The sequence below is a fragment of the Lynx canadensis genome, chromosome C1 (genome assembly GCF_007474595.2).
Source record: "Lynx canadensis isolate LIC74 chromosome C1, mLynCan4.pri.v2, whole genome shotgun sequence".
Taxonomy (NCBI): Eukaryota; Metazoa; Chordata; class Mammalia; order Carnivora; family Felidae; genus Lynx; species Lynx canadensis.
This window is the reverse complement of record NC_044310.1, coordinates 11,730,523-11,758,368: the sequence shown is the minus strand read 5'-3', so window position 1 is coordinate 11,758,368 and position 27,846 is coordinate 11,730,523. Positions and strand designations below refer to the sequence as shown.

At 49.4% G+C, this 27,846-nt stretch overlaps 1 protein-coding gene across 5 annotated transcripts; it reads right to left on the bottom strand.

Moving 5' to 3' along the window:
* Window positions 1-93: 93 nt before the first annotated feature.
* SZRD1 (SUZ RNA binding domain containing 1) lies at window positions 94-27,478 on the bottom strand. Of its 5 annotated transcripts, none has more exons than XM_030324226.1 (4): window positions 27,378-27,460; window positions 7,010-7,059; window positions 4,996-5,250; window positions 94-3,326 (listed from the first exon to the last, which is right to left on the bottom strand). In XM_030324226.1, exons 1-4 carry the CDS (start codon window positions 27,426-27,428, stop codon window positions 3,197-3,199), a joined length of 486 nt encoding a protein of 161 aa, XP_030180086.1. In that variant the 5' UTR covers window positions 27,429-27,460; the 3' UTR covers window positions 94-3,196. The 5 variants fall into 5 exon arrangements, with proteins under 5 accessions (XP_030180086.1, XP_030180088.1, XP_030180087.1 ...); XM_030324228.1 differs by having other exon boundaries at window positions 94-3,299; XM_030324227.1 differs by having other exon boundaries at window positions 4,996-5,247.
* Window positions 27,479-27,846: the final 368 nt, after the last annotated feature.

Sequence of the window (27,846 nt, the reverse complement as noted above, 5' to 3'; positions counted from 1 at the left end):
CCTGGGACTGAGCAGGGGCAGCTCCCCCAGCAGTTAAACAGGCAGGCACAGCAAGAGGTTAGGAGGCCAGGGACTGAAATGAGGACAAGGCTCTGACAAGTTTAAAACATGTATTTAAAATACAATTTATAAAATGCTTAATCTGCCGACTCAGGAGCCCGCGGTGCGGGGTGGGGTGGGGTAGGCAGCTGCCCGCTAGACCAGCAGAGCAGGACTGCAGGGGTGCGGCCCTTCCTCCCATGCCCTTCTGTTCAGACACCCAAGGGGCCCATGTGCACCCCTGGGATCACACGGCCAGAAAACAGGACCCCAGAGGTTTCCAGAGTCTCTGCTTACCAGGGAGGCTGGGGCAGCCCTGCCGGCCCATCCCTGAGCAGAGCATCCCCACATGGGGCAGAGCAGGGTATGGCTGGGCTGGACAGGGCAGGGCGGGGCAGTGGGCTCTGGAAGGGGCTGATGGTAGCAGATAGGGTGTTGCCTCCTGCCTGCAGGTGGGGAGCACCCTGATTGAGTGGGCTGAGAAGGGTTGGTCACCAGGCCCGGACCCCCAGCTCCTTTGGTTATAGGCTGACATCAGAATAGTGGCTCATGGGAAGCGGTTAGCTGGAAGGTCTGAGGCCTGGCTCACGGGGTCAGGGAGGAGCTGGGGGAAGGGGACAGTACCATGAAGGCAGATAAAGGGGCAGCAGCCTCAGGTTTCTGCCCCCCATCCCCCTGGGGTTTTCCAAGCCAAAGCCTGCAGCTTACTTTAAAAAAAAAAAAAAAAAAAAAAAATTAAAAAAAAAAAAAAAAGCACTTAAGGAAAGTTACAGACAACTACCAAAAAAAACAAAAACAAAAAAACAAAACAAAAAAAACAAAAACAACCCACACACAAAATCCAAACCATTCTCCCATCTCCCCTCCCGCCTCCCCCCAACACAATACAGTTCATTTTCACTTTTTTCTTTCTTTTTAAAATCTTGCCTGCCACCTCTCCATCTGGGAAGCCAAGGGTACGACCGCTGGTGGCTGGTGGCAGGCACACAGCGGGCAGAGCCGCATCTTTGGCCAGAGGGAGGTGGGAACACCCGTCCCTACTCCATCGTCAATCCACAGACGCCCATCAGCCAGAGCCTTCCCATTGGCTCCCGCTAGGGGAGGGGTGGGCAAGAACAGGTGGTCCCGACGGCTGCGCATGGGCACTCCTGGCCGTGCCACCTGGCCTACCTCTGTGCCCGTCTCCAACTGAAAGGACGGTCTCATCTTGGGCCAGAAACCACTATTACATGAGGGACGGACACTATACATCTAGAATGAGGAAACTCGGTCAGGGCAGGGCAACTACAAAGACAGCAGCCAACTTTCTCCCTTGCCCACTCCCGGAGGGAATCCCTCCTCAGAACGGCCCATGGGCAAAACCCAACGCCCTGTGGGTTCTCCATGACTGAAGTTCTGTTCCAGCTCTGCTCGCGGGCAATTTCCTGGCTTCTCACGGTTACAAGGCTGTGCTATGGACTAGCTGCTGCTTCGACTGGCAGCCGGCCCTTCCTAAGCGGGAGGTGCAGCGGGCTTGCTGGGCCCGGCCTACATTCCCACAGGGCAGGGCTGAGAGCCAGGTGAACCAAAGGCGGAGTGAGCCTGCAGAACCGTGCTTGCCACCTTGGCCACCACAAGCTGCCCTAATCACAAAACGTCATACCGCCCACTCCAAAACTCATCCACTGAGCGGGGAGGCCATCCGGCTGGCCGAGGGATAAGGCGCAGTGCAACGGAAGAGACCAGAAAGCCTGAGAGGACCCAGATTGTACGCACACACAGCTGCTCCGGGCAGTGCCCTCTTAGCCTCTTCCACCTTAAAGGGCCAAAGCAAATCTCTAGGCTCCAGGGACAGAGGGGGAGACTGACTTCATTCCAAGCCCCCGCTCCGGAAAAATGGGTGAAGGGTCGCCTGGGTTTATGGGAAACCAGTCTGTCATCACCGATCTTTGCAATGCACAGCTTGCCTTTTCCCAAATGTATTCAGAATGGTCTGCTCCCAAGGTAGTGATTTCACAAAGGAAATGTACCAGGAACGGTTACTGAGCTGGTGCCATCCGCAGAGACGGTGCTCACAGACCCTCCGGAGTGGGAAGATCTCTCCACCTTCCAAGCACACTAGGCAGGAGGCGCAAGGTCCTGGAGCCACTCTCTCCTGGCTCTCCTTGTGCTAACAGCCAAACACTGAGCAAGTCTCACACCCCTTACTTCTGAGCTCGGAGTGCATCTCAGTCCCTGCTCCCTTCTAGAAGGAGCAAGCCTGGCTGGCAGGAAACCGCCCTGAGGGGTATGGGAAGGGGAAGTCTGTTCACTTTCCCTAACTCCCAGAATACTAGAGGTGGGGTTAGCACCCTCCCCCAGGCTCTCTGAGCCTGTAGAGCTAGCCCAGTCTCAGATAGGGCCAAGATGCCCCTGGGACTCAGCTGGGGGAGGGAGGTATAGGCATGGGGTGCTCATCTGTCCTGGGGGCTGCAGAGCCCTGCCCCTTTTCTGGGCGGCAGTAGGAATACAGAAGCTAAGCTCACCAAAAACCTATTGGTTAATGTTTCTAGTGAATTTCCCAGAAACATTTTTAAGTAGACTACCAAACTACCCTTTCTCAATTAAAAATTCATTAAACTGCTAAAACCCCTCCCATGCACTTTTTCTTGCAAATCAGAGATTTGTATAAACAAACAAAAAATAGGAAGGAGAAAAAAAAAAAAAAAAGAAAGGATATTTTCAAATGGAACTTGCTTTTAAGTGATGAAAGACATGCACTTGGGGGTGGGTGGTGGGAGTTCTCATCTGTGTTTTGAAATCCCAAAATTAATGAGCATGATAAACTGTTATTGCTGGCACTGGCTTTACCCCAAGTGGCCAAGTGGCACTGTCTGACTCTCTACTGAGTCCTTTGCGGGTCCCCCCAACCCTCCCCTAACCCCCACCCTTTCCCTTTCCATTGACTTGGGACAGCCCTTATAGACGTGCCAATCACAGTGGGAAGGGGGGGGAAGGAGGGAGGTCACAGTGCATGGGGTTCAAGGTCACAGTGGGCGGAGCAAAGGGGATCACAGTGCAAGTAAGTCAGGTCGTTCCCTCTGCTCAAGTCCAGCTGTCTGCCACGGCAGTGCGACCCGTGGCGGACGACCCAAGAGGCGGTGACGGCGGCAGCGGCAGCATCCTTTCCTGCACGCATTTATCTGCGTTGTTTGAAGCCTTGTGACCCATCTGGACCCAAAGGCTGTCTGATCACATTATTGGGCTGCCTGCTGTCCTCGGGTTGGGAGATCCTGGTTGGCCTGGAGGGAAGAAGATCAGAGGGAGGCCTGAAAAAGGACATCAAAGAGGTCCCCAAATCTTTTTTTTTTTTTAACTTTTTTAACGTTTATTTATTATTGAGACAGAGCGTGAATGGGGAGGGGCAGAGAGAGAGGGAGACACAGAATCCGAAGCCGGCTCCGGGCTCTGAGCAGTCAGCACAGAGCCCGACGCGGGGCTCGAACCCACGAACTGCGAGATCATGACTTGAGCTGAAGTCGGACGCTTAACCGACTGAGCCACCCAGGCGCCCCAAAGACGTCCCCAAATCTTAAAACCGAATCTTGAAACTGCAGCTGGGGCAGAGGCCAAAGTGGCTACCAGCCAACTCTGGCTCCCTGACCTCGCGTCTCTGACATGTGGATTCAGGGGGCCTTGTTCCAAGCTGGGAAGCCCCCGTGGGTAGGTGGGGCAGGTGGTCTACATTCACCTTGAGTGCTAACAGCGCTTCTTCCCCGAATCTAGAGGGCAAGGGGAGCGCTCAAGGGCCCATCTTGTCCAGAGGCAGTGACCTCAGGCAGCTCAGCCCCCACAGAATCGTGTGGCACAGACTTGTCAGAGTATCAAGCAAAGGTGAAGCCCCCAAAGCAAGAGCTCAGCAGAGGGATCCAGCATCAGCCACTGCTGCCCTCTTGCTTCTCTCCAAATTATGAGGTTAATGGTTGACTCCTATTGACACAGAAGACTAAAAGGGAACAGACTTTTTCTACTCTGCCAAGTGAAGGCTTAGAGAAAAAAGTCTATCAAACTAATGGAGGGATGGGAAGAAGGTGCAAGCCCCAGAACAGATAGCCCAAGGAGGCCTCCCAAAGTCGGAAAGAGGCTATTTAAAAAAAAATTTTTTTAACGTTTATTTATTTTCGAGACAGAGAGAGACAGAGCATGAATGGGGGAGGGTCAGAGAGAGAGGGAGACACGGAATCCGAAACAGGTTCGGGCTCCGAGCTCTCAGCACAGAGCCCGACGCGGGGCTCGAACTCACGGACCGCGAGATCGTGACCTGAGCCGAAGTTGGACGCCCAACCGACTGAGCCACCCAGGCGCCCCAAGAAAGAGGCTATTTTAACAAATACTGCTTTAGCTTTAGCAAGAGGTGACACGTTTACATAATGCAACCTCTCGGACTGCAAAGAAAAAAGTGCCAGGGACGAAAAAGGATTCAGAAAATCCATAAAACATTACAAAGAGCTATTCTGAGACCCAGAAGATAATAACATCTAAGCACTTCGCGGGGCGCCATCCACTGTGCGAGGTGAGGTTCTCAGAATGCCACGCTCATTTACTTGTACAACGAGTTGACGGGGCAGGTACTGTGTCATCCCATTCCCCCCATATGTCAGGCTATGAGGGGACAGAGAGGTCAGGCAGCCCTAAGTGGAAGGAAATGGCAGATTCTGACCCAAAGTCCATGCCTTTAACCTCCGTGCCACACCGCCCCCCGGTGCCTGCAGAGGCAGCCTGCCAGCAAACCACAGCCTCAAAGCTTGCGGTCCTGAGCCAACGCAGCAGACACTGAACTTGCCCACCAGGCCAGGGCCGGCAGCTGGAGCCGCCCTGGTTCCAGCCCCGATTCTGCCTGCTTCTCATTCCTCCACGTGCAGCCAGGCCGCCCCCCCTTCTCCCCTGTAAGGTGGTCGGGCAGAGTGGTCGGTGGTCAGCCCTGCCAGCTACACTCACCTGTCGAGGATGGGTTTTTCCTGTTCCTCCTCGGGGCTGGCACTGCCCAGGATCCGCTTCCGGGCCTCGGCGTACTCTGCCTCCCGCTGTGCTAGGGACTTGACAGGAAGGGCTGGCCTGCTGGTGGAGTTGGGGCTGCTGACCACACCGTTGCTGGTGGGCCTCTTGAGGATGCGGATCTGTGGAGGGGGCCCCGTGGGAAGGCTATCGTCCTGAATCACAATGGGCACTTTGGGAGGAGATTTGGATTTCCTGCTGACAAAGAGCAAACAGAGCTTCACAAGTCCTACCCCTGACTTCGGAGGCCCCATCCACGTCCCTCAACCAGCCCCATCACCTTCCCCTCCCTCCTCCTAATTCTACCCGTTGTTCTCTGGCCTCAGACCAGACAGCAGAACTCTCACTCCTGGGCGTCTCAAAAGAGCAACCTTGCCACAAGCTCACGTCGTCCTCAGGCCTGCTCCTCAGACCTCACCCCAGGCAAATGGGGCGGGAGCACCATCTCATTCTGGGACTTCTACACCCGGGTTCACAGTCGCACCAACCACTGTTTGCCCCTGTGGCAAAACATTTCGTGCCCAGAATCCAATGATGTCAGTTAAAATCCCGACTTCCCTACACACAGAGCAGAGTGTAACAGGCTGGCGTAGCAGGAGCCCTTAGCTTAGGGGTCGGCAAAGTGTTCGCTCCAGCCACAGCCTTCCACATGTGCCCACACCAGTCAAACACTACAAAGGAGCCCACTCCACCGTCCCTGCCTGGCATCAGGATAGGATTTACCAAACTGCCTCAGCCTTCTGGTAAGTGACCTGTGCCTCCCAGAGACCAGCTACACCAGACAACTGGGTCATCTCTCCAGAAGAGGTTCTGAGCAGAGACACTTCCCTCACCCGGGCTCTCTGGTATCCTGGACGCGGCGGGGCTGGGGTGAAGGACGATCCCAGAGACAGTGCTTGACATTGCTCAGAGGAGAAGCACTGTCCAAGGCTGTTGGGTGTGCACATCAGGCAACGAGTCCACAAGGAGAGGTGGAAAACAACACAGGAGAGGGAAAGAAACGAAAGCCACAAGAGAAAAAAGGGATCCGGGCAGGAGTGACCACCTCTCAGTAGCCACAAAGACCCTCCCCAGAGCAGCCAACTAGCTTCTCTTCAGAACCAAACAGCCTGCAGGGGGCCTGTTTTCAGAGCCACGGTTGTCAGGAGGGGAAGGGGCTGGTGAACTCAGCTGCCGCCAGGGGGGGTCCCGGGGGGGACAGGAACAGTGTGGCAAGGGGACTGTAACCAGACTTCAGTGCAGCTGCTGAGACGAGCAGACAGACAAGGAGCCAGCAATCTGATCAAAGAGGCAGGAAGCCAGGAAACTAGCAGGCAGGCAGGGCACCCCGGCGTCCCCTGGGGAATGATAAGTCCAGAGAGGTCCTCTCCTCCTCCTCCCTGTCGCTAGTCCCTGTGGGAAGCCAACAGGTTACCTAAGCCCAAAGTCAGACTGCTGAGGTCAATTTCACCTGCTCTGAAACCCACCCTCTCCCCTGTCGGGGGGTGGGGGTAGGGGTGGGGTATCCTTAAAAAGTCTTCGAGAATTTCTGAGCATATTTTCTTCCAGAATACCCCCACAATGCCCTTAGCCACCACGTCACAGAGGGCCCAGAGAAATCATCTGCCCAATCTCGTTATGTCACAGAGAAAGAAACTGGTGTCCAGAGGGCAAAACAACTTGTCCCAAACCTCAGAGCAACTGGAACACAGCCAGGCCTAAAACCTAAGTTTTCTGACTCACCACCTCCCCACTTTCTACCAGACCACCTCACACAGGGTACACACGAAGCCAGAAGGCAGATGCGACACTCCAGCCTTACTCTCAAAGCCTCAAACCACCATGTCCTTGAGGGACACGCTCAGAAGCCTGCCCGGGAGCCTGCCCTGCTAAACCTAATGGCCACCTGGACAATACCACTGACTGCCCAGCTCTCACACGGCAGAGCATGAGCCCTCAGACCAGACAGCAGCCTTACCTCTCCTTTTGTGTGATCTTCAGTTTTTTTTCCAACCGTCTGTCTATTTCCTAGAGGAAAAAAATGTATATAAAAAGTGGAAAAAAATCTCTCTTAGATAAAAACTTATGTCTTTATTTTCAGAGCTAAGGATGGTGTCCTCTGACCAGGGACATTACTGTTTCCTTTGAGGTAACGGATGCAGACCTCCCTTTACTAGACTCTGGGGCTCGGGAACTGACTCCCTGAGGGTTCATCTCCCTCCATCCCCATGGCCACGGTGATACTTCTAGACCTCATCATGCAGCTGGGTTCTTTGTATAGCTTCCAACTAGTCTCCTAGCCTCCAATGTGTCCTTCACAGAGCCACTCAGATCAACTTTGTAAACACAAATCTGGTTGTTTCCCCATTAAAACCCCCTAGACCGCTTGTCAGATCAAGTCCAAGTTCCTAAGCACGCCTCACCCACACCTTCCTTTATCCTGAAACTGAGCTGTTTCTAACCCCCAGAACCCCGCACGCTGATCCACCTTCCCTTTGCCAACTTCCATTTCTCCTGCGACACCCAGCCTGATGTCTGCCTCTCCTTGGTAAAGTCTTCTCTGGTCCCGTACAGTTAATCACCTGCTTCTCAGACATAAGCTCTCCCTCTTCTACATTCCTTCATAATCACATGTATCACAAATGTATAGCCTTCCCTCCCCACCCCCCACCCCCCCCCCCCCCCCCCGTATGGACTTGAACTCTGTGACTAGCACCTAGCCAAAGGCCCAGAACAAAACAGAAGTCTCACATCTGGGACACTGGACAGCAGTGAGCCCTCAGGGCCAGGAACTCTGATGCCTCCACGCCCTCACGCACAAGGGTCTGTACACTGGACAGGGGAGCTGTGCACAGAGCAAGCACCAAACCTTCAGGCCCCTTGGCTGTCCCACTGCTTTTTCTTACAAACATCCCACTCAGCTGTCCTCAGTGAGGACAGCACCATTCAGCTACTGAAGAAGGAAAAAACCGTATGAGACAATTAGGTTCTCTCTCTGAAAAAAAGACTTATTATCAGAGTGGTTCTCAACCAGGGGTGGTTCTGCCCACCACAAGACAATTTAGCAATGTCTGGAGACGCATCCCCCCCACCCCCAATATTAGAGGGGACGTGCTACTGGCACCCAGTGGGTAGAGTCCAGGATGCCATGTTGCTAAAGTGGTACAATGCACAGAACAGCTCCCACAGCAAAAAACTGCCTAGCCCCAAATGTCAGTAGTGCTGAGGTTGAGAATCTTGACTTATAGGGTATGCAGGATTTTCAAAGTTGTTGTTAACTTGCAAAATGTTAAGAATCACTGCCTTAACTGCCAGTCAAGTCTCTGAAATGCACTGAGATCCACCCCAGGGCCCAGTGCGTAGCCAGTTTTCAGGAATGTTCCCCATGTCCTGAAAAGGGCTATATTCTACAGTTGATGGGTACGGTTCAAGCTAGTTAACTATAATGTTCAGAACTTCTAAATTCTTGCTGATTTGCTACATGTATCGACTCCGGAAAAAAAATCAAAGATTATCTTCTAGTAACTTGTCCCATTTGTTATTATGAAATGATCTTCTTTGCTTTAAAATCTATTATTTAAACTCATAAACACGGAGAACAAACTGAGGGTTACGGGAGGGGGGATGGGCTAAATGGGTAAGGGGCACTAAGGAATCAATCTACTCCTGAAATCATAGTTGCACTATATGCTAACTAATTTGGATGTAAATTTTAAAAAATTAAAAATAAAATTAAAAATAAAAATAAAAGATAAATTTTAAAAAAATCCATTATTTAATATTAATAAAGCCATGCCAAGTTTTCTTTTGGTTAGTATTCCCTGGAACGTTTCCCTATTTTCCTTCTCATCTTTCCACACTCTTACTTTTGTCTCCTTCTTATAAACACTGTGAAGCTGGACTAACCATACAAAGCCAGATTTCAATCCAGTTTGACACTGACGTTCGTTCTGATAGGTGCTGAGCTGTGTTTTTATGTTTTTGTTTTTATGACATACCCCAAGCGTATTAAGGCAAGCACAACGGACTGCATTCTGAGGATCCCCTCAACTCCCTGGAGGGGCTAGGAAGCCACTAGATGGAAAACTCACTCAAGCTTAGAACCCAGGCTGGCACTCAGCAACTCTAATGACTGAATGGAAAAGGGACACGGAGATTGGGAGAACGGCCTGGATGTTTCCTGTGAACTAACAGACACGCAAAGAGAATCCACGCCCACAGCATAGTCTGTGTCCGAATTAATTGTTCTAATTTTTTTTTTTTAATGAATACCAGTGTTATATATAACCTGAGTAGATACTATGTCTCACATTAGTCTGATGTCTATTACCATTTAAGGACTTTTCAAGGCCTTCTTCAAGTAACTCACAGTTTTAAAACTCCACAGTGTTATCATTTTGCTCCAATCTGAAAATAACACTTCCTACTCAAGTGTCTCCATCATAAATGCAAGGTTTAACATCTGTGGGATTTAGAGGCCTTCAGACAAGGTCAGAACCAAATGCCTCCACAGTCCAGGCAGCAGAGCCTTGGCTTACAGGGCCAGAGCAAGACCAAACTCAAGATTTTCATGGGAAAGCTCTACATTTTTAAACTTTATTACATGAACTCTCACTTTCATATTATGATGAGGGCCAAGTAAGGCATACAGGCAAAGGAGCCTAACACAGGAGTCTTTTTTTTTTTTTTTAACTGTGGTAAAATGAATACACATTACTTTAGTTGAATCTGAGAGGTCCCATCCAGGAGACTCTCAGGAAAACAAACTGCTTCCTTTTTTTCCGTACGGGCTCCGGGAAGACAGAATCTGCCCATGCCCAGCAAATGGAGCCTGGGTAAGAAAAACCCTTCAAGAGGGCATTATGTATGGACCATGTATGAGTAAATGGGCCTCTGTCCCCAAATTAGAATGTAACCAGCATCCCTGGCATATAATATAAGCTACTGGCTTTAGAAATAATGACCTACGTCTGGGGTGCCTGGTTGGCTCAATCGGTTGGGCATCCGACTTCGGCTCAGATCACGATCTCACTATTTGTGAGTTCGAGCCCCGCCTGGGGCTCTGTGCGGACAGCTCGGAGCCTGGAGCCTGCTTCGGAGTCTGTGTCTCCCTCTCTCTCTGCCCCTCCCCTGCTCATGCTCTGTCTCTGTCTCAAAAATAAATAAAAACATTAAAAAAAAATTTAGAAATAATGACCTGTCAATATAATGCTTCAGCATTGTCAAGACACTTCCCCCAAACACTCATTTCCGGTCACACATCCCTGGTTTGATGGACAAAAGAGCTTTTATCCTGTTCTGTCAGATGAAGGTGATGTGGCTCAGGGAGGTTAAGTTAACATACTCAACGTCACAAAGTAGTAAATCATAGAGGCAGCCCAACACCTAAGGCCTTTTGGGGCCCTGCCTGATGCTGCTACAACCCCACAAGCGCTTGAATCCCTGGAGATGGTAAAGCCATTGGATGCTGGTCTTCTCTTCCTCATCTCCCCTGAATTCCACACTGCTGTCCGGCACTCCAATAACTAACACTCCCTTCAAGCTCCATCACATCAGGCAGGATGGCTTATCAGAGCTGAGGACGAATTCTTCCATCGGATTAGAGAATGGGATATAAATCCCAACAGCTTCGGTAGAAAGCTGATCCTGACTACGTCCAGATGGCCAGCTGGACACCAGTGTGCCCAGAGCTGGCCCCGCTAAGCGGGAGTGCCCTACCCGCAAACGGAGAGGGCACTGCAACTCCCTCTGGAGTCTATCCAGGTATCATGAGTCAGTCCATTCTCTTTTTGGACAAGGCCTTGCAAGGGATCTGCTCTCAGTCTCGTGCTCTGAAGAGCTGCACCAAGCCAAAACTTTCCTACCGGGTGCGCTGCAAGGAGAATGCTTGTCTTCTCCAAAGATGCAACAGCCCAGTGGAATTCAAAGGCCCCAGGATGCTGTGTGAGGAAGCATCTGGATGTGGACCCAACAAGAAACCTTATCACCTAAGGGCACCTTCTCTTTTCATGAGGATGAACAGAACTCTGCCCAAAGTCAAGGCTTCCGTGTTAGAGGCTCAACCTCCACAGGTAGTGAAAGAAACCCATACATAAGCTTATCACTCTATGACTTCTCGGAGCCATGAGGGGTCACCAGGACACAAGGCAAGTGTTAGAGCATAAGCATATCAGAGGTAAGGTGCTAAGAAAAGCTTGATTTCCCATGACTTTTCCTGGCTATTTTTTGCCAAGTAGCACTGAGTAGACTCCAGAAGACAACGTGCTGTGTTCTGATGGTGGGGCGGGGGGTAGAGGGGGGGTGGTAAGGGGTCCCCTCTTTGGGTCAAAATCCTAAGCAAAAGGTCTGCTGTTGCAGGGGCACCTGGATGGCTCAGTCGGTTAAGTGCCTGACTCTTGATCTCCGCTCATGACCATGAGGTCACGATCTCACGGTTTGTGGGATTGAGCCCTGCGTCGGACTCTGTGCCGGCAGCATGGAACTTGCTTGGGATTCTCTCTCCCTCTCTCAAAATAAATAAATGTAAAAAAACAAACAAAAAACAAAAATGGTTTGCTATTACTAAACACAGGTATCACTTGCCCTGTGGGGCTACATCTCTACAAAAATGAGGTAAACCCTTCTTGGTCCGAGAGAACAAGCAAAACCAGAAGGAAAGGAGTGGAAGCAGGAGGTCGTGAAGAACCACAGTGGGGAGCAAGGTAGCTGTGGACAGCACTGGTCCTTTGTGGGAGGCAAAGGAGAGGCCACGGCCACAGGTGAATGAATCAGACACAACACCTGCAAATTCGACTCACCTGAGGGAAAAAGCACAGCCTCAATGGCTGCTGATGCCCTTAACCTTGGAACGCTTACACTTGTGAGCCCCCTCACCCCCAGAAAGCTGGGGAACAGAGGCATATGAAGGGAAGAGCAGAGAAGGGACACCTCAGCCTAATCTGTTACGCAGCCACCTCTTTCAAAAGGAACAAAGGAGACACCAGGATAGGGATGAATGTGCAAGGGGAGGCAGGTTACAATGACAGATTCACTGCTGTGGCACTAAGAGGGGAATGAGAAAGGAAAAAAAAGAAAGGTGAGAAGGGGAGCGAAGTGGAAGAAAGGCAAAGGAGAGAAATAAACAGGCTACTCTGGGCCTTGGGGCAAATTACAGCAAGTTCAAGTTCATCATCATCACAGCCATACTCTCAGACCTGAATATTCAAGAAACAGACTTTATCAGTTTACCTAGAGGTGATGGATGAAGCCCTGGGGGACTGATTCAAACTAGCCAAACTTGGGGTGCTTGGGTGGCTCAGTGGGTTGAGCGTCTGACTGTTGATTTTTGCTCAGGTCATGATCCCAGGGTCATGAGAGCCAGCTCCACAACGGGCTCTGTGCTTAAGATTCTCTCTCTCTCCGGGCACCTGGGTGGCTCAGTCAGCTAAGTATCCAACTTGGGTCAGGCCATGATCTCATGGTTTTTGGGTCTGAACCCCACATCAGGCTCACTGCTTTCAGTGCAGAGCCCGCTTTGGATCCTCTGCACCCCTCTGCCCCTCCCCCGCTTGAGCACACACTCTCCCCAAAATAAATGAAAACAAACTAGCCAAACTCACAATAGACAGCAAACAAACCCAAATCCTCTGCTACACTGTGTCCCGCCCTTTCTGGTGCCTGACCTGCTGCTGTCCACTCCCAGCCTCCCCCCGACTCAGTGCCAAAGACGCTGATTATCCTGCTCCTCTACCGCACCCCCTCCTCTGATAACCAGAATCCTTGCTCACCAGTGCGACGAACACAACTTCTAAGAATTCAAGAAACCTTGTATTAAATGGAGGTTCCTGGCCCTGAGTTAGGAAATAACCCCTTTTTATCACCCAAAGTTACTATTTAAGTGACTTTTCTCAGATGATTTGCTTCTCTTTGTCAGTTTCCATTTCAGAAGATGACATTTTCTGATTTTCTCCTCAGGCTCTCTGTGAACCACTGTGTCCCACAGGCTTGTCTGGTCGTGTCCCGCTATCCCAAATTGGGGAGCACACGTCCACAGACACTGGGGGGAATCCAAGAAGAGACTGAGCCCTGGGTACAGGGTTTCTCTCAGAACTGGAGCCTGACAGATCCTGACGAACATAATGACACCGTTTCAGCAAAACGCAGAGAAGATGCTGGGAAGAAGGCAGGCCTCGTTCCAACATGTGTGGCCCTGAACTCCCAGCACGGACGACAGTGCCAGGCTGGGCCTGGTCTCCGGAAGTCTTGGGACCTCAGCACCCACTCCCCTGGCTACAGGGCCTTCTGTGTCCCCAGCAAGGCACCTGTGTCTCCCAGATCACGCATCTGGATGGGATTCTGCCTATTCCTGGGAGAGCCTCAATTTCACTTAGGAGGGAAGCACAAGAATTCACAGTTACAGACAGCAAAATCTGGTTTAACACTATCAGATAAAACGGGGTGTACTTTTGGAGCACACCGCTGGCCATTTCAAGTCCAGGCGTGCGATCCACACACTTTTCCAAACCACCTTCACACCAACTCTGTTAACTCTCTGTTTCAGCCCCTGCCTTGTTTCTCTACGTCAGTGCTGTGGCAGTGGACAGTGCTTCATCTACTGACCCTGGCTAACCCAGGGAGAGAAGCCCCCAATGTCTTCCCACTCCAGGTTTGATTCTACAGCGATGTTTCATTCAGGAACATAGTCAGGTTCAAAACACTAAGTCAACTCCTGGGCAAACATGATTGATTAAGTAAAAAAAAAAAAAAAAGCTTTTTGCTGGTTGGCTCAGCCAGTGGGGCATGTGACTCTTATCTTGGGGTTGTGGGTTTGAGCCTCAAGTTGGGTGCAGAGATTACTTAAAAGTAAAATCTTGAGAGAAAAAAGTAAAATCTTGAAAAAGGCAGAGTTCAGAAGTTGAGAGACAAGACATCCGGGCCATGACTTCATCAGTTGCCCTTTTTTAATACAGACAGGTTAGTCTCTTTGAAGGAACACAGAACACTCCTCCCTTCTCTGCTATTCCCACAGCAAGGAAAACATTCCACATTAAATGGGTCACTGTGGGGGCACAGGATAGTTTTAAAATTCCCTCCCTAAGGAAGTCTACACTTTGTTAATGTATCTCAAAAGCCATTGTCCTTTTGCTTCACTGTGACAAAAAAAAAGAAAAAGAAAAGAAAAAGAAAAAGAAAAAGTTGGAGGCAAGCATTTTGCGGCAAAGTGACTGTAAGGTAGGAGACGTGCCAGATGCTGGATGCCCAGAGATAAGGCAACCTCTGCTGAAGAGGAGAGCCCAGCCAGGAGGGAGAAGACTGGTAGGGAACCACAGTCGCTGTGCTAGCTGTACAGACAGCATTGTGGAGAGAGAAATGGGGAGGTGGTGAACCTGTTAGGAGTCAGAGAAAATGGCAGAGACCTAAAGAACAGACTTTCAAGAAAAAGAGAGAGGCACAGAAACACTGGGGAGAAAGAGGATAAAAACATGAATAGAGGGAAAGGAAAAAGGGGAAAAAAAGGGACCCCAAATAAGAGATAACTTCAACTGAAATCCATTGGATATTACTTGAGCTACATTCAGCAAAGGTCTTTATTAGGTGGTATCCATGCAACTTGAAAAGCTGCTGCAGAGGGGCGCCTGGGTGGCGCAGTCGGTTAAGCGTCCGACTTCAGCCAGGTCACGATCTCACGGTCTGTGAGTTCGAGCCCCGCGTCAGGCTCTGGGCTGATGGCTCGGAGCCTGGAGCCTGTTTCCGATTCTGTGTCTCCCTCTTTCTCTGCCCCTCCCCTGTTCATGCTCTGTCTCTGTCTGTCCCAAAAATAAATAAAAACGTTGAAAAAAAAATTAAAAAAAAAAAAAAAAAAAAAAGCTGCTGCAGAAAGTCAGCTACACTTTCCAGGACCAGCAAGGTACAAATTTGAAGAAACCAGGGGCTCCAGAAAACCATGAAGGGCTTGGGGGGGTGGGGAGGATATGCTGCAGAGACAAAATAATTCTCACTTGCTTGGAAGGGAAGCCACTTCCCACTTTCCTTCCCAAGTTCTCAAGGCTTTCAGGAGCTCTCTGCACCTGCCCAGGAAGAGGAAATCCTTTGGGCACATTTTCCAGCCACGCCACCCGGTCCAGTGACCACTGCCACATGTGGCTGGTGAGCACTTCACACGTGGTCAGTCTCAACTGAGATGTGCTATAAATGCCGAATGCACAGCAGACTTCCCAGACTTATGACAAAAAAAAAAAAAAAAAGTGTAAAACAGCTCATTAACATATTTTCAATATTGATTATGTGCTGACCGTGATACTATTTGGGGTATGCTGCATTCCATTTAAAATATTCAGGGGCGCCTGGGTGGCTCAGTTGGTTGAGCGTCCGACTTCAGGTCATGAACTTGCAGTTTCTAGGTTCGAGCACCAGGTTGGGCTCTGTGTCTCCCTCTCTCTCTGCCCCTCCCCTGCTCGTGCTCTGTCTCTCTCTCTCTCTCAGAAATAAAATAAACATTAAAATTTTTTTCATTTAAATATTCAAATTACTGAATTTGAGCCAGAGTGCCTGGCTGACTTAGCTGGTAGAGCATGCGACTCTTGATCTCAGGGTTGTGAGTTCAAGACCTATGCTGGGTGTATAGAGATTACTTAAATAAATAAAACTTAAAAAAATATTAAAGTCCATTCCACCTGTTTCCTTATACTTTTTTTTTTTTAATTTAAAAAAAAATTTTTTTTTCAACGTTTTTTATTTATTTTTGGGACAGAGAGAGACAGAGCATGAACGGGGGAGGGGCAGAGAGAGAGGGAGACACAGAATCGGAAACAGGCTCCAGGCTCCGAGCCATCAGCCCAGAGCCTGACGCGGGGCTCGAACTCACGGACCGCGAGATCGTGACCTGGCTGAAGTCGGACGCTTAACCGACTGTGCCACCCAGGCGCCCCTTTCCTTATACTTTTTAATTTTTTTTTTTTCAACGTTTATTTATTTTTGGGACAGAGAGAGACAGAGCATGAACGGGGGAGGGGCAGAGAGAGAGGGAGACACAGCATCGGAAACAGGCTCCAGGCTCTGAGCCATCAGCCCAGAGCCCGACGCGGGGCTCGAACTCACGGACCGCGAGATCGTGACCTGGCTGAAGTCAGACGCTTAACCGACTGCGCCACCCAGGCGCCCCTCCTTATACTTTTTAAATGAGGCTTTGGGGAAGTTTTAAATCACATGCGTGGCTAACATGGTACTTCGCTTAGACAACACTGCTTGAGATACAATCTTAGAATAAGATGTATCTGTTATACATTTAATATTTCAGCAACTAGCTGGGGCGCCTGGGTGGCTCAGTCCATTGAGCGTCTGACTTCGGCTCAGGTCAGGATCTCGTAGTTTGTGAGTTCGAGTCCCGGGTCGGGCTCTGTGCTGACAGCTCAGAGCCTGGAGCCTGCTTCGGATTCTGTGTCTCCCTCTCTGCCCCTTCCCTGCTCATGCTCTGTCTCTCTGTCTCTCAAAAATGAATAAATGTTTAAAAAAAAAAAATTCAGCAACTAGCAACTGAGCACCTTAGGGACCCAAGAGGCAAGGGGCATGCCGTTTACTGATGTGCATATCCTACTGTGGCGGGTCCTGTCATTTTGGTGTGCCAGCAACCAGCACTCGCCCAGTGCCCAACGTTCAGCCCAGGCCCTGCTCTAAGTGACACTCACAACTTCATCAATCTTGCTCTCTCCCCCCCCCCCCCCCCCGTCCTGCTGAAACTTGCCGCCGGAGTCACCAATGACCTCAATGGTCAATTCCACACCTTCACTTCACTCAGCCTCTCTGAAGCGTCCAACACTGCTCGCTGCTCCCTCCTCAGAGTACTGTCCATCCAGCCTGCCGGTCCCCTCCCAGCTCCCGGATAGCTCCTCTCATGCCCACAGTTAACGTCCCCTGTACAGGACAGGCTCCTCTTCCTCTCCAGGCCCCGAGGTTGGAGAGTCTGCACCTCCCCTCCTGTGACTCCGCTGGCTGATTTGGCGATGTCATCTGGTTCCACGGCCTTCCACACATCAGTGGGTGTACGGCTGCCGACTCACCACCCCCACTCTGATTTCACAAGGGACCCAAACTCCCCAGGCCCCAAGCCAAACTCTTGACTTCATTCACTCACCCAAGCCTACTCCTCCCACACTCCCCCTCCTCACCCCGCCTCAGAAAAACCAGTCTCCCGGCAGCTCTGATGTCTTTCATCCCCCACGTCGGTTCTACCTGCAAAACAGATCCCGAACTTTCTCAACGCTTCTGCTACTGTGACCTCCCTGGTCCAAATTACCACAGCCCTCGAAAGGACAGCTGAAATGGCATCTTCAGTCCGTGTTCCCACTCTTGCCCTGACAGTTTATTTTACACGTAACAACCAGAATGAATAATCCTTTTGAAAACCAAGTCAGCCTCTGCTCAAAACCCTCACATGGCTTCCTATTTCAAGGTAATACCCACCACAGCCTACTAGCCTCTACGGGATCCGGCTCCCTGCTACCTCTGGGCCACGCTGTTCCTCAAATAAAACAAGCATGCTCCAGCCTCAGGACCTTTGCACTTGCCGTTCCCTCTACCTGGAATGCATTTCCACCAGCTTCTTCTGCACACTTGCTTTCTCACTCCCTTCAGGTCTCTCTGCCTATCTTTACTGAGGCCTTCTCTGACCTTCCTGCCCCTGCACTCCCCACACACAATGGCACCTCTGCCAGTCATTTTCTACGTTCTTTATCTCTCTTGTTTTTCTTCATTGGGTGCGTATATAAAACATTTTTGTTTACTGTCCATTTTTCTCCACTAGAAAGCAAGTTTTAGGAGAAGAAAGTTCTTTCACTACAGTTGTCCATAGCTCCTAAAACAGTACCCAACACATGAATTATGAACCATCCTGTGAAACAGGGATTCTAGAGATACAGCCCCATTTTGGGGTGCCTGGGTGGCTCAGTAGTCAGTTAAACGTCTGGTTTCAGCTCAGGTCATGATCTTGCGGTTATTGAGTTCGAGCCCCGCATCAGGCTCTGTGGTCTCAGCTTGGAGCCTGCTTTGGATCCTCTGTCCCCCTCTCTCTTCCCCTCCCTTGCTTGCACCCCCTCTTTCAAAAGTAAACATTAAAAGGGGGGCGCCTGGGTGGCTCAGTCGGTTAAGTGTCCGACTTCAGGTCATGATCTCACGGTGAGTTCGAGCCCCACGTCAGGCTCTGTGCTGACAGCGCAGAGACTGGAGCCTGCTTCAGATCCTGTGTCTCCCTCTCTCTCTGCCCCTCCCCTACTTGTTCTCTGTCTCAAAAATAAGTAAAATGTTAAAAAAAATTGTTTAGGGGCGCCTGGGTGGCGCAGTCGGTTAAGCGTCCGACTTCAGCCAGGTCACGATCTCGCGGTCTGTGAGTTCGAGCCCCGCGTCGGGCTCTGGGCTGATGGCTCAGAGCCTGGAGCCTGTTTCCGATTCTGTGTCTCCCTCTCTCTCTGCCCCTCCCCCGTTCATGCTCTGTCTCTCTCTGTCCCAAAAATAAATAAACGTTGAAAAAAAAAAAAATTAAAAAAAAAATTGTTTAAAAACATTAAAAGAGAGAGAAAGATAGCCGCATTTTACAAATGATTTAGAAACCAATTCTGAGAGGCTATGTACTTTGACCATGGTTCCACAACAGTACGGAGGGGAGCCAGAATCTGAACTGGGTCTATCTGGGTCTGAACACAGCAACACTACCTGTGTTCCCAGTAAGAGCTGAGGCTGTCACACGCATTTGTCAGCAGTAGTAGTGGTGGCAGCACACTCCAAGCACCTGCTGCAGGTGTGTGTAAGGAAGTCTCTGGCCCTCCCTTCACCACCTCACCCTCACCATAATCCATGGGACATACAACAGCCGTGCTGCATGCTCAGTGGTTAAATGACTTGCCTAAGGCCACTCGACTTGTAAGTGACAAAACTGAATCCTAAACCTCAAGAGGAGGAAGCAAAAACGTTCAGGAGTGGCTAGCGGGTGGCCACAGGAGCTACGAAGGTAGGATAAAGGCAGACAGGGAATACCACCCTGCCTGCTCTGCACCCCAGGCCAGGCCAGTGCAAGCTGAGGGGTTCTAAGGAAGGGCTACAGCAGTGGCAGACCACAACAAAGTCCAGACCTTAAGTCTGCGAAGAAGTCCCCTAAAGGAAACAATTCTTCAGTACAGAACGAGTCTGGTGATATAGACGTATCCCAGGATGGAGGGCCTCGGAAACTGAGAACTGCAATCTTGAGACACTGTTCCCTTCTGCTTCCAGTGCCTCTTCAAAGAGTCTCCATGGGGGAGGGAATCCATACAACCCTTTAGCTTAAAAGCGCAGAACAGGCAGGAGGGGGAGTAGGGTGGCGAGCCCTGTCCCTGGAATAAAATAATGGGTAGAATCTAACGGGGCTCCCCTTTCTCTACGCTTGTTATTGCCTTTCCCTTACAATTCAAAGAAAACTGTGTATTAGTTCTCAGGGGGAGCAAGAAAGAGACCTCTCAGCCAGTCTTAGGAACCTGCCACTCTAACCAGGCAGAGACTCTACTGGAGTGGCTGGGGAATGCCCTCACGCTCACAACCACCGTACTCGCTACTCCAACATCCGCCTGTGTGCTCCATTTAACCCTCACTGCCAGGCAAGGGGGATTTTATTAGCCCCAGGTGACAAAAGAGGAAAAGGAAGTTGAGAGAAAGGTAGGCAGTGATCTGCCCAAAACCAGACCTGGCACCTCAAGAGTCAGCCTAGCCTTCGGACTTCTGTTACTGCCATGGATGGAGGAAATGGGTCACTAACTGGCAGAAGTGACCTGCTCTTTCCTCCTTTTATAAAGACAGCAAGGCTCCTCTCCCAGGAGGAAATACAATGCATTTGGACACTGGGGGATGGAACAAAGTCATTCTTACCTCCTCCCTACACCACCAGGAAGTTTCATCCAAAGGCCCAAGGGCCCTGTCATCAAAGGCTACTTAGAATCATGGCACTAAGCAGGGGCAGCAAACACAATGCCTCCAGGTCGAGCCAATGAAGTAAGCAGGAAGGATCACAACAGGTCGCACAATACATAAAGTGGGGACTACAGAGGACAGGAGAACAACCAAGGCCCAGGGAAAAGCATTCAAATTCAATATATAAACGAAGCGTGCACCCCGCGAAAGTACATAGGCTGAATACCCAAGAGCCGCCAGTCTGCAACTACAGATACAGGGATCCTTAAGATAGCAAGCAGAGTAGTTAAATCTTCTCAAGAGATCTGAGCAAAAGATATTTATATTATCTCTTTTCACTTGGCCAGATGTTATTTCCCAATTATGATCAAGATTTCAACGAGCATGTCATTTGCAGTCACTGTTTTTAGTGTTACATCGACAGCAGGGGTGCCTGCCTGGCTCAGTCAGTGGAGCATGAGCCTCTTAATCTTGGGGTCAGGAGTTTGAGACCCACATTGGGTGTGGAAGCTACTCAGAATTTTAGGGGCACCTGGGTGGCTCAGTCGGCTGAGCGTCTGACTTCAGCTCAGGTCATGATGTCGTGGCTTGTGGGTTCAAGCCCCGCATTGGGCTCGATGCTGTCGACACACAGCCTGCTTTGGATCTCCTGTCCCACCCCTTCTTTCTGCCCCTTGCCCGCTTGCACTCTCTCAAAAATAAATAAATCTTTAAAAATAAAATTAAAGTTAAAAAAGTTTTGTTTTGTTTTGTTTTAAATTTAAAACAACAACTGACAGCAACTGTGTCCTTTTGGCTCTTGGGAACCAAATTCAAGTTTCTCAGAGACAAGAAATTTATCAACTCATCATCAGACTACAGAGGCAGAAGGTCAATCCCAGGTGAAACAAATAACAATACTTCAAAGGAACTAGCAACTAAACATCCTAAAGCAGTTAACTGGTTAATTATCTGCTGAAACACAAAGGTAAACAAACAGTCCAAAAAGGTCCCTAAGAGTGTGGGCTCAGGATGCCAGTAGCTGAGCTGAGACCGACCAAGTGACTTCCTCTCCCGGACACTAGGAATAAAAACACCTACGCATCACCAGGTCACGGAGACTGACTGGGATAATGAATGTGAAAATGCGCTCCGCAAAGCCTGTAGTGAGCCCTTAAGACGCGATCTAAGAAGTCCTTCCAAAAGGGGCCAGCGGGATTTGGGAGTCTGTGTGGGCTTACGGGCAGAGCCCACTCACCAGTGAGATGTGCAACTGGGTGGCAAAAACAGCACTGAGAGCTGGAGGGTCACAAATGCTCGTATTGGGCCAAGAATATGCCAAATGCCAGAGCATAAGGGCTGGGAATTTGGCTCTCAAGGTCCAGGGAGAGTGAGGACAAACTTGACCTCTCCAGACTCGAGTTCGAACACTCTAAGGATCACAACCCTGAAGAATGCGATTTCAACCGTACATACTATTCCTTTTAGGAAGGAATGACTGTAATTTCCTGTGTTCATTTTATAAGGGAAAGAGTTTTGGGTGCAGGGAGGGGATGACTTACTGGGAGGGACATCTTGAAATGTTTTAACCTCAGGGATAAGATTTTTTATCTACATAAAGACTGAGGTCAGGATTTGTTGCTAATTTCTGCGGTGGTGGGTTTTCACCTCTGTCTTCCCATCAAACATCCTGCATGGAGCTGAACGTTACAGAGAAGGATGCTTGGTAGAGGCTACCAGTTAAAAACCCTTCAGCAAGAGAAATCTATGGTTACTACTACACACACACACACACACACACACACACACACACACACACTTCATTCTGTATTTTGGCCACAAACGCAAGTAGCTAAACTCAGTCTTCTCCTAGGAAACCAAGTCAGTAACTGTCCTGACAGAAAATAATTTCTATTCCTGTGGGGCAAGTGTGCAGGAAAGAACACCCCACTCCTTGGTGAAGGCTTCTACCTGATACAGCCAGAAATGGACATTACCTGTGGGGAAACCACTGCAGTATAAGGGTGGAAACTGGAAAGAAAGATGTAGCCCCAAGAACACATCTGAGTCATCAGATCTAGACAACAGTGCCTTTTCTCTTGCAGGTATTTACCAAAAGCTTTACAGACATACACTAAGTTCTCTCCTGTTGTAGGAGTTAAAGCAAGTAGGCCTGTGACTGCATCTCCAGCCCACAGCAACCATGGCAGCTGTCTCAAACACCTAGAGCATGCTGGGAACAGGCCCCCCAAGCAGCCTCAATGAAAGGAGCAGAGGGGTTACTAGTGAAAAGCGCATGACGGTTTCTTTGAAACCATAACGAAACAGACCTGTTTCCAGAATCACAAGGACAGACTGCTCAGCATGATCATGTCTCAACCGGCCAAATGCTTTATAGAAGGCTGCTCTGAGCATATCACAATCCTTAAGACCCAATCTTCCCAGAAAGAACTGGAACAGCTTAGAAATGGCTCCTTCAGGGGCGCCTGGGTGGCTCAGTGGGTTGGGCGGCCGACTTCGGCTCAGGTCATGATCTTGCGGTCCGTGAGTTCGAGCCCCGCGTCGGGCTCTGTGCTGACTGCTCAGAGCCGGTAGCCTGTTTCGGATTCTGTGTCTCCCTCTCTCTGACCCTCCCCCGTTCATGCTGTCTGTCTCTGTCTCAAAAATAAATAAACGTTAAAAAAAAAATTAAAAAAAAAAAAAAGGAAGAAATGGCTCCTTCACAGGCATGGGACACCTGGATTTGTACTTTCCAATACCACAAATCTTAAATGCCTTCTTTACTATAAGGACAAAGAAATCAGCACCAGGTAGCCCTGAAATAACTGTTATCTGCCCACTACCCACAGCTATGGTAAATATTCCATAATGACAGCAGTCACAGGAAGCGCTAAGGACCCCAAAGTAAGGTGCAAGCCATGCTCCAGGAGGGAGAATGGCCTCTTCTCTAAAGAATAAGAAGTAAATTAGGCAGCTCTTTCTGCCCATGGGTCCTGTCCCCAAGCTTTAATAAAATCACTTTTGCGTGCACACACACACGCACACACACACAAGAAGTAAATCAAAGTTCTTGTTTCTTCAATTAAAATCTATGCCAGGGATGCCTGGATGGCTCAGTTGGTTAAACATCCGACTGTTGACTTGGGCTCAAGTCATGATCTTCTGGTTCGTGGGATCAAGCCCCATGTTAGGCTCTGTGCTGACTGCATGGGGCCTGATTGGGATTCTCTCTCCCCCTCTGTCTTTACCCCTCCCCCATGAGAGCGCTCACACGCACGCTCTGTCTCAAAATAAGTTAATAAACAAATATGCCACTACTCTGCTTTAAAAAAAAAAATTAAGCCTTCAAAGCTCTCTTGTGCTGTAAGGACAAAGTCCAAGCTCCCCAGAACCAAATACAACGAGGCCCTTCCCCATCTGGCCCCTGCATACCTCTCTGGCCTCATCTCTTTCCATTCAGCCCTGCCAAACCCTTACCCCACAGCCAGAAGGAAGTATTTGTAGCTCTCCCAATGCGGCACATTCTTCTCTTGCTGCCTATACACATCCACATTGGCCCTACACTCTACCCACCCCTCCCAGACTTTCTACGGCTTAATTCAAGTAGTCTGAAACATCACCTTCTTTCTACAAGACTGTCTCTGATCCCAGCTATCGTACCCCATCTATGCCTCTTCTAAAGAAAAGTGCTGCTTTACCCATCTGACTCCTCCACTGGCCTGTGCCCAGTGCCTGATACACAGTAGGTATTTGGAGTTTACTGACACTTTCTTATAGACTTATATGGCAACCAGCATTGCTGATGGGGTAATGTTTAGAGGTTCAGTGAGGGTAGAAAGTAAACATAAATTTGAATTCTTAGTCCAGAAGACGGACTAGTCGTCCTTTAACTTAAGATACATTTTCTTCCAATTAGTTACATGACTTGCCTTTGGCAAAGGACAAAAGGCAACTTTGAGATGCAAAGAAATCAGAGAGGCTGCCAAAGCATCATAGCTACCAGTCCAATTCCATTTATGTACCATCTGTCTTCCCCTAGGATCAGGTTAGCCCATTACCAACAAGATGGACAAGGTTATGCCTTTTTTTGTTTTTGTTTTTTCCCTAAACATGTGAATATATAAAGCTTCAAACTGTCAGAAACTGAGCAAACTGTTGATCTGATTTTTTTTTTTTTTGGCGCACAAAGATGTCTTCCAATTACAAAATGCTCTATTTGTCCCTTGAAATGTGCTTAAAACAAAGGACAGAATTTAGAGTTTGAATCAAAATTAACTCAATTTACATTTTCATTTCTCCCAAAGGCAGTATATTTTTAAAGAAGCATTTCCTTAGTGGGATGTAAGTTATATTCCTTGAATTGTCCTTTGATTGGCAATGTGACTCTTTGGGAGGAAACAGGAAAGGAATAGTTCTATATCAGGTCAGTGTTCACCACATTAACTAATAGCAAAAGGCAGCCAATTTACAGAAAATGGGGAGTATTTCTCAATTTGGAGTCTTCCCCAGAATGACACAATAGGACTCAATATTGAGTATTTTGAAAATATGCAAGAAAAAAACGATCTCAGATGTACTGACACGTAAGAAATTCCAGGTGCACCTAGGTGGTTCAGTCGGTTAAGCATCTGACTCTTGATTTTGGCTCAGGTCATGACCTCACGATGAGATTGAGCCCTGCAGTGGGCGCTGTGATGATAGCAGGAGCCTGCCTGGGATTCTCTCTCTCTCTCTGCCTGTCCTCCACCCCCAACACAGGCAGGTGCGGTCTCTCTCAAAATAAATAAACATTAAAAAACAAAATAAAACCTCCAGTATGACATCAAAATTTTTTCGTGGTGCCGAGGGCAGGGATCACCCAAAAGCCTCTATTTTGAAGGATCAGAACTACCTCCAGATTATATAAAGGTTGCGTGTTCACTTAAAAAATTTGTCAACCCCCATTTACTAGTCTTCTCACCATCCAGATTGTTTTTTTGGAAGGGTGAGTGCGTAACACTCATTACCAAGTTTCAGTTGTTAGAAAGGATCACTTGAATGTTAGAAAGGATAACTTTTACATATGCAACTGGCTACATCTGAAAGACACGTACAATCAGTTGGTTTCCCAGTGACGTGGACACAGCACGTCATCCCATCTCTGGCACCCTTCCTTCAAAGGTGCACATTTACAAAACCGTTTGTGAAATTCAAAGAGGGAATCAAATTCAAGAAAGCCTTCAAATATAAGCCGAAAGCAAACATATGAAAAAATAAAGGTAATGCCCAACTCCCAAGTCTTCCACAGGTCCCAGGAAGGGAGACAGCAAAATGCTACAGAATGGACTCTGCCTTGGAGTCAGATAGGCTTTGGTGTCAAAACCCAGCTCCCTACTTACTATCCAATCCGTGCAACCTTGCGCAAGACAGGTTATTCTCTAAACTTCAGTTTCCTTGGTTATAAAAGGGCAATAACTACAGATTATTTCAGTGGTTCAGTTACATAAAAGATACAGAAGGAACCTGCATTTTGCTCCTATGTCAACAAGGCAAGGTTTGGGTTCCATCTCTGTACCGGGCACTTCTAAAGGGTTTTACTAACATATAGTCAAGAGTAGTGGACAAACGTTAGAAAGCTCTAAGTTAAATCCTACATCCCTGGGGTTTATTCAGCTGTAAAATGTGGGACTGGGCTAGCTGATCCTTATCTGTTCTGAAAAACACAAGTAATCCACAAATTTCTGAATTGATTTTCTGAATTTCTGCATTGATTTTTGTTTTTATTTTCCTAACATGAAAAACTCATGTCTCTTGTAAACAGGTCAGAAAAAACAAAGAAATGTCAAGATGCTCAAGAAACTTATCATTTGAGCCACATTCAAATTACAGGCCAGGCTTTTTTTTTCTTTTTTTGCAGAAGGGTGTACATGAAGCGTGTCTGAATGCTGCACTCATATTAGTGGTAGGTAATAAATGCCTGTACCCGGAAATTTTGCATTCTATAGCACAAAGTCACTGCTACGCACACTGTCCAGCACATAGAGACACTCAAAAAATGTTTGCTGAATAAACACTCAGACACCTGTTGCTCTCTATAAAATCTTTCAATCGCTCTCCTTACTCAAGTCAAAACCCAAGAAAGATGGTCAGCACATAAGAACTGTATCAAATACCTTCTGAACGAACTAATCCATCAAATTCTTAATTATGCTAAGCGGAAAAACAGAAACACCATGAAAGAAATGCTGAACCACGGGAAAAGACTACGAGCGAAGCCAAGTTCCAACATTCCCGCAGAGATACCCTCTGCAGCCGGGTCAATTTCTCCGCCTCTTCCAGCTCTCATGAGCACCCTCAAAGGCGCTTGGGGGAAAATAAATAAATAAATAAATAAAAACAAAACTCCTGTTCTACCCTAGTACACTCAGCTCTCCGCGCCCCACTCCCAACACATAAACCTTGAAGGTGGAGGTCACTTGAGCCAACACTGAACAGACACGAACGCCGGGAGGCCAAAAGGCTATCTCCGCATCTTCACAAGGGTCACCACTGAACCACAAACTCTGAAAAGACCCAAATGAATCACAAACCTAACAGGATTGGCTCCGGCTGTTTCAGCTTGGGATAAACTATTTCCCTACAGCTTCTAGAGTCAAACAAAAACTCCAAAAGCAAAGTCGAAGGGTCCATTTCCCCCCTCCTCTCCCAGGAATGCGGCTACTTTACAAATCGCACCCCTCCCCCCTCCCCCCCCCCCCAGACCCGGGCAAGTACTCTCCAAGACTTTCGCCCCGGGCTCAGATCGCTGGGTGGGTCCCCGGGGAGAGGGGCTGCCCACCGGGCTTTCGGTTGTTCTGGCGGGGTCCCCGGGAGACCCGCCTGCAACGGGCTCTCAGAGTAAAACTGAAAGAGAAAAAAAACCCCAGACTCGCCCACCGTGGCGGAAGGCACAAAGCAATGGGGGATTTTAGCACAGAGTGGAGGGGACCAGAGATGACTCAATTTCCCCTCCTGCCCTCCACTGCTCTTCTCCGGAGCCGGGCACGCCGCCCCGGTCAGCGCAGCACCCCCCCCCCCCCCCCGTGTGTCGCTCCTCATCAGAGCACATGAACTTTAAAATGGTGACTCGGGAGGGGGGGTGGGCGGCGACAGGAGAGGAAGGGCCAGAGAGTCCCGGGAAGAGCTAGCGGGCGCGGGGGCCACGCAAAGAGGCCCTGGATGGCGGGTGGGGCGCCCCGGGTGACGCACACGTCGGGGGGGATGTAAGGAAGCGCACCGGGCGAAAGTGGAGGGAGAAATGGAACGCGGCCCCTTTAAGAGGCCTTCACGGCGCTCAAGGACCGGGGGCCTCTCCTCCACGCCCGGCCCGGCGTGTGGGGCCCTTCCTTGGGGAGAACCATCCCCAGGCCCGCTCCCCGGAGGCTTCCCTCACGCCAGGTCCCGCCCGGCCCTGCCCTGCGGCGGCGGCTCCTCCTTACCCCGCTGTCTGCCGCCTCCTCCCAGCTCTCAGCGACCTCCTCATCTTCCATCTTACTCGCCGCTCTCCCTCCTCCCCCACCCCCTCCCCGCGCCTGCGCCCTGAAGCGCGCCTCCGTCGCGGGCGCCGGCACGCAAGGCTTTACTCAATGGACCCCGCCCCTTGCCAAGCCCGGAAGAAGCGCCTGGCCAGCGCCCATGAGCATCGAGAAAGCCATCTTGGAAAAGGGCAGAAGAACCAGAAGGTTGCCATTTTTCTTAAGGGCAACGTGTTAGCTCTTGTACTCAATGAGAGAGTCCACGTGAAGTCATCGTCCTGAGTAGGGAAAGTGTGTTCTTTGGAACCATCTTTTCTAAGGGCAGGCCATTACTGAGAACCTTTTTTTTTTTTTTAAAGTGACTGGTAATCTTCATGAATTGCAGATGGCGTATTTTTTTTAAAGTTCTTAAAATATTTTTATGCCTCAATAG